The 19,310-nt window shown below is 41.9% G+C and overlaps 1 protein-coding gene across 3 annotated transcripts in view; it reads right to left on the bottom strand.

Annotated features, from left to right (window-relative positions):
- Nucleotides 1-19,310, bottom strand: part of USP4 (ubiquitin specific peptidase 4) — a 40,409-nt gene that overhangs the window by 8,410 nt on the left and 12,689 nt on the right. The window contains exons 7-14 of one of the 3 annotated variants that reach the window (XM_039558841.1): nt 14,143-14,286; nt 13,383-13,500; nt 11,985-12,158; nt 11,221-11,379; nt 10,203-10,427; nt 8,563-8,646; nt 8,101-8,195; nt 2,447-2,563 (exon numbers count right to left, since the gene is read on the bottom strand). In XM_039558841.1, the coding sequence (XP_039414775.1) occupies nt 2,539-2,563; nt 8,101-8,195; nt 8,563-8,646; nt 10,203-10,427; nt 11,221-11,379; nt 11,985-12,158; nt 13,383-13,500; nt 14,143-14,286 (1,024 nt within the window). In that variant the 3' untranslated portion in view covers nt 2,447-2,538. Of the gene's footprint in view, nt 1-2,446; nt 2,564-8,100; nt 8,196-8,562; nt 8,647-10,202; nt 10,428-11,220; nt 11,380-11,984; nt 12,159-13,382; nt 13,501-14,142; nt 14,287-19,310 lie in introns of those variants that run through there. The other 2 variants (XM_039558838.1, XM_039558839.1) reach the window with 2 other exon arrangements.

Here is a 19,310-nt window from a genome sequence, read left to right as displayed (position 1 = left end):
TCCTAACAATTCTCTGACATTAAACAAGCCACTTCCCTTGTCTTAAGAGCTGAGAAACATTTTTTATTCCTGTGTTCAGAGCAGGGAGGAGAACAAATTTCAGAGCTGTCATTCTACTTCATCCTACTAAAACAAAAAAGGATCCCAGCTTGGGGCTTGCACTGAGTCAGTAGAGTACATGAAGGAAAAAATCCTTCCAGAGAGTCCCAGCCCACCACGAACACAAGAGCACAGAGTCAGCATAAGAGAGTCCAACACCAGCAGCTGTTGAGGTTTTCTAAGTTGTCAATGCTACTCAGCTGGACACCAGCACTGCATACAGTTCACACCTCCTAAAGTTTCCTGAGAAACAACACAACAAAGAGATGAATTATTTCACTTAGTACTGTTTAAACCACAAAAGGCCATACTCAGTCCCGGAATATATCTGTGATTAACTCCAGGTCCTATGAGAATCTTAAATTGGTCTCCTATAACACAGATCAGTGCATGACACTCCTGTGACTCCTCTCACACCACCTACACTGTGCTCTGCAAGCAGCAATTAATGAAGCCCCATTTACACTCCACCCTCATGCACCTGAATGAAGCCCAGCCCATGACTCTTCCCACAGGCAGGGGTCATCCATCACAAACAACCAGCATGCAGCACCCTATAACACTCTGCAGAGAGCATCTCACACACTTCTCACCACAACACATCTGGTTACTCAAGTACCCCTCTACCCACCCCACCTCAGAACACCTTTTACATACTTGTACTAAAAGCAGATGTATCAGGATCAAGATCTGTCACCTTTATGATCAGGAGATCATATGATCATAGCAACAGCTATCCCTTGAAAAAAAGAACCAAACCCAAAGTATTTTATGTACAGTGTAAGGAAGGCTGTAGAGCTGATACTGGGAATTGCTGGACGATACCCCATAATTCTGTATATTACAACTTAATTGAAGTAATAGAACATGAAGATGATGCCACTCCAGACTACATAACACAGTTTTAGAAGTCAGAAACATTAGTTCAGCTGCTGCCACACTGCTAGATACTGGCTGATTGCCTTTATAACTCATGACAACTCAAGAAAGTGTCTGGAAACTGCTAAGCAATAGGGTAGGAGTTGACCAGTCCTTATCAGCATTATGAAGGTTCAGGTCTGTAGTTTCAATTCAGAAAGGAGGCAGTGAGCAACGAGGTAACTTTTGTTCCATTGCACAATAAAGTTAACCACAGAAGGATGAAAAGCTATGAAGGACCGCAGCTACACTGAAGGACACTGAAAGCAAAAAATACTCTGAGCTAACACCAGGCTAATATATCAGTTGTATGTTACTGAAACATTGCCTCACAGGAGTGGGGATCTGTGATATTAACTCCTGCTGCAAAACACTATGTGGATCACAATTCAATCTCCAGCAACAACCGAGAAGTCTATTTTGAAAGAGAATGGAGGAGGGCAGGAAAAAATGCCACTGCAGAAGCTGCCTAACAGATCTGCCTGAAAGGGGTTACTACTGCACACCAACCCAGAGATGCTGCTGAGATACCACAACAGGGTCAGAAGCAGACAATGAGAATAAACACAGGATTAGAAGAAACCTGGGAGAAACTGCTGCACACGTTCTGATCTCTTCTAGGAAGCGGAGATGCTCCTAAGCTGTTTCCTTTCTTTCTTAATTCCAGAACACACACAAAAAAGTAAACTAAGAGGTAAGAGACTGCAAATGCAACTTTCTTAGATAATGGATAGCTTGCCCTGTAGAACCTGGTCAAAGGATTTTGCCAGTCTTGCAGAGGAACAAGATTAAAAATGATGAGGGAATTCACACAGGAAGTTTGTACAAGGCTTACATAAATACAAGTTCATTTTGGAAAGGACGCAAACCCTCATTTCAAACAAGAAAACCCCAATTTTAGCAAGTGTGAACAAACTTCACAGATCAGTCTGCTGTAAGATCTCACACATCTCAAATGTTTTGTATAAAACTACTGGACCTGCTGGTCTGCTGACCTCATTAACTCAGTTCAATAATTGCTGTAGCATCAGTCACATTAACAAACCTGACATCTCTGCAGCCAGTGATGTTTTTTCAAGACCATGAACTCATCTAAATGTAATACACAGCATGTTGTAAGAGAAGGCAGAAAACATGGCATGTATGGCAAACTGAATAGATCCTATTCAAATACGCACACTTTTATAGGTTAAAGGTGACCTGCAAATCAATTTGTGAAACTTTTATCAACATAAAATGTACACGTTTACATATTACATGTTATGTAATATGCCCCATTAGCCAGGCTAAGAGAACAGGGGTATCTAGTTTATCCATCAGAATATTTTTCTTCTTAGTTCCTAAGAACTAAGAAGAAATACTAAGAGCAATACCCTTGAAATGGGCTGTGGAGTTTGTTTTCATGTGGTACTTACCTGAGCCCTTGTAGGCCGGCTCCAAGCTCCAGCAGGATCCCTGGTGATGGGATATCACCAGCATGGTGCATGTGTGGGGGTTACATTGGAGCGGGAGCCAGAGATCCTAGTGGGGCTGGGCTTCCCAGAACCTGAGGAAAAGAAATAGCAAGTGTTTGGGTTGTGTGCTGAATGCTGTGCTCTGCTTAGCCTGGGCAATGAGAGCATTCAGCACAAACACTGAACTACTGTCATCAAATTGATTTGCAGACCACCTTTACAGGAGTGATTTCTGATCATTTGCCACAGACCTCCCTGTCCTTCCACAGAACAACATGCTTGGAGAGAATCATTTCCAACACTGTGAGAAGTGGGATACTCCCACCATTCTCTGGCTGCACTGCCCCTGCATGCCAGGTCACTGATATCATTTCAAGGCTTCTACCAAACCCCTCCACTTCTGCAGCTCAGCTCTTCTCTGATGCTAAATACTAACACAGCTTGCACCAGGACTACCTGACAGTTCCAAGCCTGTCAAGTTGAGAAAGAGATAAGTGCAAAGCCTTGTGAAAGAACAGGCTTGGAGAATTTTCAAAATTCCCAAATTCTCCTTCCCTTTCAGCTGACTTGGGAAAGAAAATGTAAAGTTTTGTCCTCTTGTGTAAAAGGTGCCAGGTTCATTTTGGGATGCATTGCAAAGTTAGTTAAAGTCACCTAAGTATCAAGAAGCCCACTGGTATTTGCATTTATTCTTTTTGAGGTTTTACTATCCCAGAGCACAACAGGTGAGATAATACACCAGAACTGATAAACTAGAAACTGAGCAGCTCAGAGGAAAAATGTATCTTAGACATCCAGGGCACACCTTTGTTTTCCATATTGCAATCCATTCAGCTCAAGTTCCAAATGGAGTCCAGTTCTCGCCCCCTTCCTCACTCCCCCAGATTCAGCATTCCCCACCGCTTCAGTGGCACATTAAAACACAATACACATCTCAAGATGTCCAAGATGCCCTGCAAAAACCAGAAGGCTGAATGTGTCTTCCCTCATAACCCTATGTGAAAACAGGAAAACCCCCCAGTTTTTTCCACCACTGAAATAACCCATAAAAGGTGCAAGCCCAATATTCCATACATCCCACATACTGCACATTTCCCAAATTTCACCAACAGCACAGTCTGGACTACAATATCTGAGTCTGCAGACCATATCCTCGGTCAAGCAAATGCTCAGAAAAGCCAAGGCCCATTCCAGCTGCTCTATTCCTGCTGCAATGTGTTGTGAGAGCTCCTGCTCAGTGACATTTCCAACCCAAGCACTTCAGGGAAATCCATGATCTCCTGAATAACAAACCAAGAGAGACTCAAATCACAAGCTGAGACTCAACAGACACTGATGTCAAAAGCAAGACACCAGTACAAAAGAACTGATTTTAATTTTTTTTTTTTTTTTTTTTATAATCACAGCCCTGCTGGAGCACATATCTCCTGCAGTGTTAGGAGTTTCCAAATTTTGAATTGTGTGTTGCCAGCTGGCCAGTGCACAATACAATAAAATCAGAAGTCTGTGAAACCACAGGGGTGTTGTTGTCACAGGCAGGCCTGGCTACTGATCACAGCAAACCAAACCTGCAGAAACACTGTAAGAGACTGACATTTATATTTAAATTTTTTCAGTCCTGAGACTTAAGATGATGCTAAGAAACGTACAGAAGGCAAGAACTGCCAGTTTAAGTTACAACCAGATCCTACAGCTTTAGAACCACTGAAACAACTGATTTCTGTTACAGGAGACAGCCACAAAGGTGATCACAGGTGGAAGATCTGCTGGACTCAGAGCAATGTCGTGTTTAGAGGGGGACAAATGAGAGCAAGGAACAAAGGAACAATCAGATGGCAGCTGCTCATGAACTCAGAGCCCTGGGGCTTTGTACTGCCCTATCATTACTCACTCATTCTTTGGATTCTCAGAGTCCAGAAAACAACCACAGATGATTACTAAAACAACCTTGGTTTGCTTTTGCCAGTGGAAGGAAGGAGTGCTTTTCAGGTGAGGAAACTGTTACACCTTTTAAAAAGATTATTTAAATGGAAGGATGCAGTCTTCAGTTTATCACAGCTTCTCTCAGAATTCACTCTGGTGTGGCTATCAGGAAGAACAAAAGAGAAGGCCTGTGAGCTCACCCCAATTCAAAGACTAGGCAACAAAATCCTTCAGAAAAAGACCTCAAAAACCAATAGGACCCACAGAGCCATCTGTAATTTCAAAATGTAATGCAATGGGGAATGCACACAAGTTCTGGGGAAATACACATAAGAAATATCTATTTCTGAATATGCTGTACTGATTTAACTCTGGTTTGGGTAGTTTTCCCTTTGTTTTCTAACCAGTGAAAGAAACATAGCGTCTAACTGCAACTACTGAAAACAAGGAGCGAGATGTACACATTACAGTTTCCCACGGGGAAGTCTCGCCACCGGACATTACTTGGAAATAAGAGCACAGAGTGAGTATATAAAAGGGACAGGATCAATAAAACATGAATTAAAAAAGAGTTCAAGTACATGAGACAGCAAGTATCATGAAGTATCATCTAAATACAAGACACTTTGATTCTAGGAAACATCTTTTCCTTGAATAAAAAGAATTAACTAATGGTACACAGTCATATCCCAGGTTGCATCATATGTCAACTTGAAACCCATCTAGGTTAACATTTAGAACCTAAGAACATACGCTGCAAAAGGTGCCAGGACTACCAGATAATCCCTCTCAAGTTTGTTTTTCCCACGTGACAGCTGACACAGCTCTCACTTGGCTTTGCTGCACAGAGCCCAATACCCTGAAATGATGCAGCTTTCCTATTTGATTTATAATGTAAGTAATGCTGCTAAAAAACCCATCCATTCTGTAACTTCTATTTCCCTAGACTTTCCTAGAAGCTGGTATGTTTTAGTCTTACCACACAAGGCCATTAAGTGATTCAAACAAATCCTAGGAAAAAATCAGCTTTTCAAAACATGGTAGGCCAGCAGCTTCCAGAACGATTCTTCCTTTCTTAAAAAGCAATTGCTATCTTGTCAGCCCAACACTCTAGAAAGTGTTCTTAAGAGTTTCTTTTGTGGCAATATCTAGTATAAATGTAGTGCAAACAAATGTTTGATTTAGTTAGTGTGGTTTATTGAGTCTTTTTTAGGTTATTTATTTCAATGGTGAATTCTGGGTGAAAATACTGTGACTGTAAAACCCTACCACTGTTGTACTTTCTAATAAAAGGCATCTGTTCCCCTTCATTAATTGATACAGTTTTTTTTCAGGAACAGGAGAGAGATGCATCACTCAGTGTAACCAGTGATACACCCCACAGCTCCATCACCACTGCAGGAGCACCTTTTCCAAGCTGAACATTTTTCATGGACTATGGAGGCATACAGAGCATCCTTAAAATCATAAGCAGCAAGTCATTTCCTGTCACTTCTCTAAAGAATTGGCCTTAATTTAAGAAGAAAAATATACTTTTTAGTGAGAAACTCTTATTCATTGACTTTGGGGAAATAAAATGTTTCTCAACGTTTGAAGTGGAAACAAGCTCGTTCTTTAAAGGTGGAAGGTTCTGAAAGACTTACATTTTTTAAAATATTTTTTATTTCTCCCTTTAATAAACAGGAAGATATCTGCCTGTAATCTAAGAAGTTGCTGAGATATCAGAAACTCCTGAAGTTATTGGCAGCAGCAGTCTGAACAAACAACCACCACATACCACACTCCCCAGCCACACATCACACAGCACCTGCAGGAGGGCAGAAACCTGATCTGCCACATCACTGTCCAAAACTTCTGCCAGAAACACGACAGCTTGAGCAGCACTTGACAAGTTCCTCTTTAACTGTAAAATCATCCTTTCTGGAAGAAGCAGAAGGCAGAGATGTACATCCATGACTACAAGTACATTCCCTAATGGAAAACACGTCTTGAAGCCGGCAGGACAAAAAAATAATAGAAACAAAATGGAATCAAAAAACCTTCACACTACAATTACATTCCTTGAATGATTTAATTAAATCTTAGAACGCCTAACAGCAGACTTTTTATAACCAGACAAGGCAGGTAGAATGTCCACACTAGAAGTAATTATGCATTTGCCTTTAAAAAACGTTCCTCTTTATGAACAAGTGTTTCTCTGCTGGTTTTTTGAGACAAGACTTCCTTTCAATAAAAGGATGCTGGTTTTTAGCTGTAGTTAGAATATTACTTTATATATCTTTTTCCTGGCAGCATTACCCGTTAAAGGGACTTCCTATGAGCAGCTTTTTCCTAATTCTTGCCCTGGTGCCTGGCTGCTTGCTCTTGCCCCTCAGCGCTGAAAAGATCTTGGAGGGTGTACATGGAAAAACAGGATTTGCAAAGCTTCCTCCTGCTACCTCTCCTCTTCCTTGGAAGGCTATTTTTAACCCAGCTCAGTTCACTCACTGTGAATCACAGCAGCACCTCATTTACAATTGTCCTTCACATAAAAGGAAGTGGCAATTGCAAAGGAAAATACACTTGGGAGCTGCAGTTCAGCCAATGCTTCCCCCCCACACCCCAGAGCAGACCTGATTCAGACAGTTGTTTTCTGTGGAGGGATTTACAACATCCTATGCCTGTATGAAAGCAGGGCTTTTTTGCAATTACCACTGTATTATCATGCTTCTTGTTTTTAAAATGTTTTACTTGCTGAAGAGACAGACTTACAAACTAACACTCTACAACACCCTCCCAAACAGACTTCACAGAAGACAAACGTCCTTCCCAGGCATCCTAACTGGTCACACAATTGAAGACAACAACAAGATGACAAAAACTTTTACAAAACTTCTTCATTACGTCTCAGCAATAAGGTCACAACAGACAGCAGGACAAATGGCACCAGTATGTCACAGCAAACCACCCTGTGAAAGGTTCACACAGCACCACAGAATGTCAGTGCAGGTCTGCACACAGACCCAACAATTTCATGGCAGCAATATTCTTGCACTGGAATGTTCTCACATTTCAGCTGCAATAGAGGAACACAACTTTTGCTCTCCTCACCTCACCAGATATCAGAGGTGACTGGAAATACCTCACCCGCCACACATAGGTAGAACATCAAGTGCAACCAAATCCTCAGCTTTGCTCAAGGCCCTCACAACCACAATTTAGATACAGTGATTAGCACCAGTCAAGAGTCTATGCAGAACCCCCAGTCATGGTGCTCTAACAGCTATGATGGATTTTGGAAAGGCAGAGTACAACACCTTAGACTTCATACTATCCTAATAACAACCCAAGGCTTTTGGCTGATTTGGAAAACACAAGAACAACAAGCTTGAGCAAAACTAAAAATGTCAGTGAGAGCATGACTGTAATCCAGACATAGTTATATCTGAAAGAGGCTTGTAGGAAGTTCTAAACTGCATAACACAGACCAAACTAAAAGTTCATTATGACTGAAGGGCCATAACTTCCTGTGTTAGAAAAATACCTACTGAACACTGCACATGCTTATCTGCTGGTAAGAGCAGTGCTGCATTACTGCTGAGTCGTGCAGAAGGTCTACAAGAAGCCTTAGGTTTTGGGAGGGAACAGGAATCGGGTTTCAGAACCTGAAACCAAAGCAAATGTTTTGCAGTATTCTTCACATGTGGCATTTTCCCAGTTTACTCACACAAAGATGTCGTCTTTTGGCATGATATGATTTAAACCTTCATCCATTTGGAAGATTTTGTGGAATCGGTGATTATACACGTCTGTCACCACCATCTAGGACAGCAAGTGATATTTGCAAAGTGATTACAGTAAAAGCTTACATAAATTTAGGCAAACTACCTTTAAATTCAAGCAACAGTGTGTTCCAATTCTGTATCGCAATTGTCAGCACACCAACATCAGTTGTACTTTACTTTTCTGTCCCTTCTCTTAAACCTCTCTACTGCAATGGAACTATCAGAATAAACAGACTGTTTCATGCATCTTTTTAATTCTAGGAGCAAAGAACAGCATTTTAACTTGTTACAGTTTTGTCACTAACCCATTAAGTTCAGCTTATCACCCATATAAAAGCTAAGCCACCAAAATGCTTCAAGAAAAACAAACATTTATCAAAATTACTGTCTTCATTTATCCTTACATTTTCTGCAGGAACACCAGAGAGTTTGGAAAGTGATTCACACAGATCCGAGATGGCCCCCATCACTGGCACCAGAACCCGGTACTAGAAACAAAGATAATGTTATGCTTACAGCAGGCAAAACAAACCCATGCAAGGCAGAGAGCAAGAAAATGGAAATAAAATCTTAAAACTCCTTAATCTTTAATTTATAGGAGTTCTGCTGAAGTCAAGGTCATAACCACACACTTCAATGTCTTCTGGATCTCAGCTTTACCTTACAAAGCAGGGATTTGGAGGGAATGAAAGCCTTGAACAGCTGGCCTTCTGCTGTGATCAGGCTCAGCAGTAGTAACACCCAGAAAAAAAAAACAATCACCAGACACAGCAGCTTACTCAGAACATAAAACTGCTGTTTCTTTCTGTGATAAAAAACATCTTAGAGCCATTCTCTTCATTACTACTAAAGGTCAAGGCAAAAATCTTGACAGATATGAAAATACTGCAAATCAGTTCCTCCAAAACTGCATCAGGACATCCAGTCACTCTGCCTGAGCACCCCAGCTTGTGCTTCTCTGATGTGTGGCAAGCACAAGGCTACTTTAGGGATGTGTGTGTCCATTTGAAAATGAAGTGGGGGGGAACATTTAAAACCAGTCTATTGAGGAGGCTGAAAAAGCAAACACGTCATTTTTCTTTTTTTTCCCCAAGAGGAATCACTTTTCAATTCTGTTTGAAATTCAAAGGCCTTACCCATTTAGAATCACAGAACCATAGAATATGCTGAATTGGAAGGGACCCATAAGGATCATCAAGCCCAACTCCTGGCCCTGCACAGGACACCCCAAGAATCCCACCATGTGCCTGAGAGCCTTGCCCAAACATTCCTTGAACTGATAGGCTTGGTGCTGTGACCACTAACCTGGGGAGTCTGTTCCAGTGCCCAACTACCCCCGGGTGAAAAACCTTTTCCTGATACCCAACCTAAAACCTCCCCTGACTCAGCTTCAGGCCATTCCCTCGGGTCCTGTCCCTGGTCACAACAGTGACCAGGTCAGTACCTGCCCCTCCGCTTCCCTCTGTGAGGATGTTGAAGACCACAGTGAAGTCTCTCCCCTCAGTCTCCTCCAGGCTGAACAAACCCAGTGATATCATAAGGCTTCCCCTCCAGACCCTTCCCCATCCTCAGGGCTCTCTTTGGACAGTCTCTATTAACAGAGTCATGTCTTTTTTATATTGTGATGACCTAAACTGCTCCCAGCACTTGAGGTGAGGCTGCCACAGTGCAGAGCAGAGTGGGACAGTCCCCTCCTTTGACAGGCTGGTGATGCTGTACGCCCCAGCACACAATGTAAGTTACATCTTTACATTTTCCAAGGTAAACATGACAGTGCAAGCACATTGCTGCTTTCAGGGAGCAGCACATCAAACAGGTCATCTCACCACAGGAAGCCACTTCCAGCTGACCATGACCTTAGTTTCATGAGCCAAGCTTTCACAAAGTCACTTGATTTCACATGCCAGAGTTTTCATTAAAAAACCCATACTACCTCGCTCAAAGGTGGACATCAATGTCCTTTAGATCACTTTGAGAGCCTCAACTTTAAAACCTAAAAGAACTCAGATGACTTAAAGAAATGTGTTTCTTCAACATGCCTCACCTGGACAGGTCTGCGCTGTGGGTCTGCATATACCAGGGTAACTTCCATGTGACGGTCCCTCTTCAAGGGCAGTGGGAGAGTTAAGTAACAGAAGGGATCAAAGGTGACAGAAACTTTGGAGCATTTGGGACAAACAAGGGTAGACTTGAAAAGACCATGAAAAATATCCACAATGATGGAATCATTCCTCAGCCTATGATTCTCCCATGCCTCTTTTGCCACCTCCTATAAAAATAATTTTAAAAAATATATTAGAAGTTATTTCTTGCAAAGATTTCTACAGCATGGTGAGCACCAGGACCAAAGAAAACTTGGAAAATTCATACTGATAGGTCAATTTCATAGGGAAGGGGCTCTACCACAATGTCCAACCTAACTGGGATTTCTTCTCAGTGAAATTAAGGCCTTGCATCAAGTCAAATTTAATCTATCCATTTTAGCTGAGTTTGAACAGGCATTCCTTGGTGCACACAATGCCAGAAGCATGAATGGAGCTGACAGGACAGTAACAGGGTCACATGCTGCTCTTCAGGACAACCAGATATGCTCCACTCCCCAGGAGGAATGGAGTGCTGCCTCTTGCTTTGGAAAGGCAACTGCAGTTACAGATTTCAAGAAAAAAGTAAAGACGTTTTTCTTCTTGGAGAATGATGGCCATATTTCACAAAGAAAGTCTAAAAGGAGACAAATTACAATCCCCTGAAGACTTTCACAAGACAACTTATAAACTCCTTACCAAAGGGCATGCTCTTAGCATGAGAAATCTAGTCTCAGGAAGAAAACTGAACACAAGAAACTTACTGGCCCTCTATCAGGTAAACCTCATGAGAGAATTACTTTTCTCTATTTAGGTAGAGTGCCCCAAGGCATGACAAGGTTCTCCTGTGCCAGGGACACTGCTCTGCAGGAAGGATGTTGGTGCAGCCTGTGAGCAGGAAGGCCAGGAAGCATCCCAGAACCCAACTAAATGCCCTGGGAAGAAGCACTGGGCCCTATGCTCAAGTAAAGGGCACTGTACCGAATCAGGTCTGCCATTGGCATCCTTCAGCTCCAAGTAGGGCTTCTTCTTCACTCTGTTCAAATCCTCATGCAAGCCATCTAGTAGAAAAGCCAAGAGCTCCTGGGAATCCTGCTGCTGGTATCCCGAAAACTGAGGAGCGAATCGCCCAACCTGTGTCTGAAACACGAAGGCAAAAGGGAGGGGATATAAAACACTCAGGTCATGGCTTTTGCAGAGACCAGCTCCCCACTACCTTCTGTTGGCAGCAGGCCATGGTGAACTGGATGCTAATGCAGGGAAAGGTGCCAGAACAATTTCCCCAGCTACTTTCAGTAATTCAGCTGAAAGCAGCTCTTCACACTGAAGCAATGAGAACATTACACCAATAAACAGAGTTATAGACAAGGAGATGCATTTTGCTCTTCACTTTTTAATTTAATTTTTTGGATTTGTGACTTGCACACCTTTTCTCACTAACCAAAGTTCACAGCTGGCAATTCATATGACCATGCCTAGTTTTGCAGCAAAGATCATTCTGATTCATCTGTAAACAGCTCTCAGGCTGGCAGGTCATTTACTAAGTAACATTAAAAAGCAGTAGCCAACTCTGAGGAAGGACACTACTCACTGGCAAGTTCCTCCCTGTACCCTAAAAAGCATTTATGCAAAACATGAAACACTGGAGCAATTCTGTCCTTACTGCCTTCATTACATCAAAATATGTTACGCTTTCACTGTTTCTTCTGTCCCAGAGTTGTGCTACAGGAACATGGCACACTTACTTTAAACATACGTGGGGCCACATGAGACTGTCTCCCAGACCACATCTGTTTAATGAGATCTGCATAGGCTTCTGCAATTTCTCCCCTCATCCCGAGTGGGTTGTTCTGATTTATTTCAGCTTCATATTTATCTTCCAGGAAATAGTCAGTCAGAGGAGGAGTATTGCTCAGGCACTGAAAAAGTATTAGGAAAATTAATTTACTTCACAGGACAATAGATACGTGTGACAACAAAACCACAAAACCAACTTTCACATCAGGACATGTACCAAGTTCACAAAACTGGCAAGACTCAAGAACATGTTTAGTAAAACAAAACAAAAAACAAACAAACAAACAAACAAAAAAAAACCCAAAGAAAATATTAAGGCAGAAATCTGCATTTGGAAGACTGATATCTAGAAAATGAAAGCACAACTGTACATACAAGAAAGAAAGTAATTGGTCCTTAACATGACTAGTTTGCGTGATAAATTAAGATTGAAGTATGTTTGAATTAAATCACCTTGACAATAAAAAATTTTGAAGTTGTCTCTTAGCTAAGTCCAAGAAAACATAAAGTGGCTTAAGGTTACAGTGACACAACTGAAAATAAAGTCATGTTGAACAAAAAGCAGGGCAGTCCAAGTTTATTGTGGTGTTCTGAATACCACATGCATAATGCATTACAGTTATTTTAAGACCTGTTCCAGATTTCAAAGCCATCACAGAGTGACTGAAGTAATTTCACACCACTGGTACCACAGCAGAAGTTTGCCCATTCCTTAAATCAAAGTTCATACAATTTGTCTCATATTCTGTCTGAACTTCTTAGCCAAAAACTAACCCTACCAAGTTTCTGCATTCTTTAAAATCAAATAAATAATCCTAAGAAAATTAAGTTTAAAAGTAAAGAAATAATTATTAGCTTTGCATCACTGTTTCAACCTTAACACCTTGCACAATGAACCTGAACCCTTCCTGTGGCTTTTCATGCCCTTAATTTTTCAAGAATCTTTAACACAGGCCTAGAACTGCATGCAGTGACCTGCTCAGGTCACTTGTGCAGCCCACACAAGTCAAAACATCCTCCATGCCAGCCCATTTTTGGCAGGGGACAGCACTGGGACCTTATGTTACAGTCAGGCATCTGTTTTGTACAACGTCCCCAGGCCATTTCAGATGCCACATATTTCAGATTCAGTCCCTAATACTGTAGTAAGTTTTATAGTACTAATGTGCTAAACATAAGCCAAACTAAACATGAACTGATTTTTCAGTCTGGTTTTTTTTTTTTGAGGTGCAGTCTCCTCATGGAACCACATAAATATATTCTTTTCTTTTCACAGATTTTAATCCACAATATCTATGAGACTGATCTTTTATTTAATTCTAATGAGGGCTCTTTCTAATTCTTACCTGTAATGCAGAATTCATGAAGCAGGTGTTTCCAAGGTTACTGAGTCCACAGAGTCCAGGTTGTGACAGGGAAGCACTGTCCCTGCAGTTGTAAGAGTTACAGACAAATCCAGAACCTCTGGAAAAAAAGACAATACAGTGAACTCCACAATGAGTTTGTTGAGTCTCAATGCTACTTAGAAGTCACATCAAATACAAGTCAGAAAACTGTGTACTGAAATTTTTTAACCAGGCTACCCGTTTCTGCTGCTTCGTAGGGGCTAATGCTGAATACCAGGAACATGAAGTGTATGTGCTAACTTTGGAAACATTAATCCTTACAAAGTCTATTATTAATTTACAGCTCATAATACGTTCATTTCCTCTGTCTGTAAGCATACAGCACACCACCCTAATGCAGCAAGCGTCTATATAATACACTTTAAGAAATAATAAGAAAATTATGATCTGTACCTGGAAAGGCTTCTACCATAATGGCACATAGACAAAAGAATATAATCCCTTTCCCTCATGCTCCGAGTCACCTCAAAAAACAGGCAATGCTCTGGCAGTTAGTACGCTCTGGAACATGCACTACTTTCGCAAGTGAGCAAGGAACAGCAGAAGGCAGTGGTTTCAAAAAGCAAAGTTTGGTAAACAGGTACACAAGAGTAGTAGAACTCCTCTAGGGCACCATCACACTCCTTTTCTATACAGGCAAGGATGCATGGGATCACTCACATGAAGGGTGACGAAACAAAAAGAACATTCCTGCTCTTACCCCCTGCCCAGATGGGAGCTGTTCAGTCCATAGGAGTTACTGCTATCACCGTTAGTAATGACAGAAGTGGCAGACACTGAGGAATAAGAACTTGCTGATGATTTTGAAGAGGTAGTAAAGTTTCTGCTAGTTGCAGTGCTTGATCTGGGAGAAAGGAAAAAGAAGTAGAAACAGTGCTACTACTTTTTTTATCCCCAGCCCCATCTCCCGCAAAACTCCAAGGACTTGCTGAGCTACAGTTTGTTACCCCGCACAGAATTTACTGATCTGTTTGATCACACTTCCAAACAATTGTCTGGAACAGAAACATGAGGAAAAAAGTATCAGAAGTAGGAGCAACAATTATTGCTTAAAGGCAAATCTGGGTCCCAGACAGAAATAAGTAGCAATTCAGACAGTGTGAGTAAAAGGGAAGCAAGCTTTAAGTTTATGAGTAAACCACCTTGAAATAAGCAAGCAAAAACCCCCAAATCTTAAGACCTCAAAACACTCTAGATGCATTAAAAAGTGACCAGGTCAGTCCTTCCCTACCTGAAACTCAGACCATCTATTTAAACACAACATTAATGAGGAAGACAACCAACAAGGCACTAAAATTCAACAGTGTCCGTCATAGCTGCTCCAAAAAAAAAAAGCAAAACTGCAAGATAGTACGATATTAATAAGTTTAAATAAACTATTTTAACACTAATTTATTTCTCTATAGTAAGAGTTGACTGGGATTTGGTCTAGTCTATCCATCTTAGCCCAAATAAACACACAAATCCAAAAGCAAAAAGGTGCAGGTCACCAATAGCCACACAACAGTGGCTACTACGCCCAAAACAGAGCAGAGAGCCAGCAGAGGACAGAGCCCTCAAGCTTCAGCTTGTCCATTTATTATTTTTTAATGTGGCCCTCCTTTTCAAATGATAGAAACTAAAAATGCATATTCATCGTTCAGATGGTACTAAAAAAATGTGCTGGAAAACCTCTGTGGGGACAAAACTATACAACAATGAACAAGCCATAATGGCCATGACAAGGCATAACAGCTGGACAGGCTTACCAGTTTGGAAATATAATAGCAGTAAAATAAATACAGAAGTAAACAAGTTACAACAGGAGCTTCCAGATGAAATTGGAAAAAGCCTCGAACACAGTCAAAATCCGCAGCATGCTAAAAAAGCCACCTGCCAGCACAACCAAAAGGTATACTGGAAAATATCCTAGAAAGCATGAGATCTACCAGAATAACTGAGATAACCATTTCTGGGACAATACACAACCTCCTGTCATTACATGTTGGAGATGGAACTTCAAGATTACTCGGACACCAAAGTAAGATCAATGGGAGAACAGAAGGTCTAGACTAAACAATTATCAGACTCATGCTCCTAAGTGTGGGTTTCAAGGTTCAAGAATAAAAGAATTTAGCTAACATCAGCATGTAAATCCATTAAGAAGTTTGAAGTAGTGAATTATCTAGAAGCAAAGCGGAGCAATCTAGAAAATGCTAGACTTGAAAGCTGTTTGATCTCCAAGAGAGAGAACAGAAAAAAATCTATTGGTGAAAAAGGAAAAGGAGGACAACCTCCTAATGGATTTCAAGATTTCAAATAGAAGCATAGAGACAGTGCTTCAGCAAGAGTCATGTGGCAACTGAAGAGTTCCAAGTACTTCAACAGCATCCTACACAAACAAAAAAAGCTAAGAATTACAAAGGAAGATAAAAGATCAGAAAGCAAAGGTGAGATACAAGTCACAGAGTGGGGAAAAGTCTACATACAAAGTCATCCAGGTTCTTGAGTGAATTCCTGCCAGAAAATTGGGAAGGTTCATGTAAGTAGCAAAGCAACAAGAGAGGTTAACAGCTTTCCATGTGAGGAGATTAAAAAAACAGAAATCAAATACATTTTGGAAGATAAAAAATTCTACATATTGCTACATTTTAGAAGTTACTCATCTATGTGTAACAACTGAAGAAAGGATTTACTAAGGACAGCTGCTTCCCCTCATTTCACAAGATGCTCACAAAGGCAGCCATTGATTCCAGGTGAAGGGCACAGAGAGCAGCTAAGAAAAACATTTTTCTCTGAAAGCTTCCCACTTGAAGGCTGGAAAGCAATTGTTAATGACCCCACAGTACTCCAGGCTCTCGAGAAGACTGCCTCATTCTCACACAGAGGTGACAACAGAACACCTGGACACCAAATATTTATCCCCAGTGCCACAAAAAGGGTTTCTGTGGAAGGTGCAGAGTTTAACTGGTCAAAGGCACCTGCCCCTCCACTGCCATTTCTCACAGTATGTGACTTCTGCTCCCCCAGAAATGGAGGCCCCAAGACCTTCCTTTGAAGTAAGAGAATAAAGTTATTTCTTCTTTGACATTTGTGACTTGGAACCTTCCAAAATGTTCTGGCCGACGCGGTGGGTTACCACTGAAACACAACTTCATCTTCACAATACTGAAGCACATTGTCTCCATCTGCATGTAAAGACAGTTGCTTTGTCTTGCTACAAAACCTGTCAAAAACCCACACAAATGGCAAGTGAGGAGAAATCTGGAGACTTATGGATAAAGAGGACAAAATCAGATCACTCTGAATTCATACAGTTGTTAAGCAAAAAACCTTCTAAGCTAAACAATTTGGAAAAATATTGTTAAAGGCTTTCAAGTGGTTGAAAAACAAATAGAAAAAGTGTTTCCACTCAGTTGAGGCCACCCTCAGAGCACAAAGTAGAGTCAGTCCTCCTCCTTTACAAAACCAGTAATAACATAGTAATTTTGTGACAAAAGGTTTTTGTCAGAGCCAGGTAAGCTGGGATTTCCATTTAACTGACAAAGCAGAAGCCCTAATGGATGCTCATTTAGAAAGTTCTTACATGCAAAAGCCTCCGTAACTTATGTTACATCCTCAGGGCTCCTCTGCAAGCCTGGCATCTGCTGCAAACTCAAGCACTTCAAAGTCATGGAATAAAGATCTGCTGTGCCGGTTTGGCCAAATCTAGAAATATATCCCCTGAGAGAAGGCAGGCTATAACCACCCCTCCCACACCAGGTTCAGGAAAAAATAAATTTTCCTCGCAGGAAAGTGAAAGAGATAAAAACTATTTATTTAACAAACATACAGGAAAAGGGATAATGATGATAAATGATAAAACCTCCCGCTCTGCTGAGAGAAACCTGGGAAAATTTCAGAGTCCTTCCGTAGATCTCTCTTTCCCCCTCCTTGGAGCTGGGACAGGGTGGTGGGCCCACCTCCAGGGCCAAGGCCTCGGTGGAAAGTCCTCCCAATGTATTCTGATGTTGAAACAGTCCAGCAGGAGAAAAGGAAAAAAACGAAGTCCCAGGAAAACAAAAGTTCAACTCTCCAGAGGAAAAGGAGCTGGGGGAAAAAAACTGCCGAAAGCTGGCTGGAAAGGAAAAGCAAACTGGGCGCTTCCCTTCCCTCTCGCTCTCCTGCCGCAGCTGAAAAAAAGTCTCTATCTCTGTGTGACCTTGAACAAGCTGCAAACTGCTTTGAAAAAGTTTTACTCAGTTTTTCCTTCCCCCTCTCAGGCTCAGGATAAAGGCATAGAAAGGCACAAAAATTCATTTCTGGGCATAGGGCAGCGATATGGGATACACATCATAAAGTCACCCCAAGACATTCCACCCCTTATCCCATATTGTTGGCTCAATGCCTAACCTAATATATTCTAATTCTACACACACACATTAATACATACATATATATATAAACACAGCTATGCACAGTGACAGTGACACTCAGCAAGCAGTGGTATACAGGCATTCCACGTTACAGGTGGTTTTCACACAACAATCAGATCTCCCTGCGGTACACAACATGTTGTTCCATCTTTCTGCATTACCCACCATGTGCAGCCAGGTCCCTGAGCAAAAACAACCCCATGGACGGGTTTGTCTGTACTCGAGGCAGAATTAACCCACACAGTCTTTCCTAACAGACCTCTAACCTGCACCACTGGGACTTTATCTCCATCTACTGTATGCAGGGATTCAGACTGGGCTGGACCAGCTCTATTGGTGGAACCTCGAGTGTTAACTAACCAGGTGGCCTTTGCCAGATGCTGCTCCCAATTTTTGAAAGTTCCCCCACCTAGTGCCTTCAGGGTGGTTTTCAGCAATCCATTGCACCGTTCCACTTTGCCTGCAGCTGGTGCATGGTAAGGGACATGGTACACCCACTCAATGCCATGTTCTCTAGCCCAGGTGTTAATAAAGGCTATTCTTAAAATGAGTCCCATTGTCAGACTTGATTCTCTCAGGGCTACCATGCCTCCAAAGGACTTGTTTTTCAAGACCCAGGATGGTGTTCCGGGCAGTAGCGTGAGGCACAGGGTAGGTCTCTGTCACGATAAAGGGGAAACCCAGATGCTCAATATGAGTGATCAGCAGGAATCCGATTTATTGATTGTACCAGAACTCCTTATATACTAACAATAATAGGCTTTATGCATATTCGTAATGGCGCATTCTAAGTGGTTCACGTCGACTAAGCTGATTCTAAACCCCTCCTTAGTCCCCCTTTCGTGGTCAGCAGTTCTGCTTTTTTCCCTGGCCTTCTAACCACAGATGTCTATTGTTTATACTGCCAAAACCTAACCTTGCTGGCTCTGCAAATAAACCCATAGTTCAGCAGTAAGACTCAATGGTGGTTCAATTATTGAACAAGATACATGTAATATTCTGTAACTTCAGTGGTTACACAGGATGTGTGGTGCATTGTCTTATGAGACCTTGCTCAGCTAGCTGCAAGGGTCTATGTGACCGTTCTCACGTAGCCAGCTTCTCAGATCAGTAAGCTGCAAAGAATCTGTATATCCCAAATCTCTATGTCCCTTTTCACGTAACCAATCCCTCACAGGTCTCCAGCCACCCTGTGGTGGCTTCTACCATTGTGAGCACATAGCGCTTGCCTTGGCGGGTTTGAGGCAGCGTGATGTAATCAATCTGCCAGGCCTCCCCATACTTGTATTTGGACCATCGCCCACCGTACCACAGGGGCTTCACCCGCTTGGCCTGCTTGATCGCAGCGCATGTCTCACAATCATGGATCACCTGGGAGATACTGTCCACGGTTAGATCCACCCCTTGATCTCGTGCCCACTTATAGGTGGCATCTCTGCCTTGATGACCTGAGGCATCATGAGCCCATCAAGCT

The sequence above is a fragment of the Corvus cornix genome, chromosome 12, assembly GCF_000738735.6.
Source record: "Corvus cornix cornix isolate S_Up_H32 chromosome 12, ASM73873v5, whole genome shotgun sequence".
Taxonomy (NCBI): domain Eukaryota; kingdom Metazoa; phylum Chordata; class Aves; order Passeriformes; family Corvidae; genus Corvus; species Corvus cornix.
Note: the sequence above shows the minus strand (reverse complement) of the source record. Positions and strands in the feature narration are given on the sequence as shown.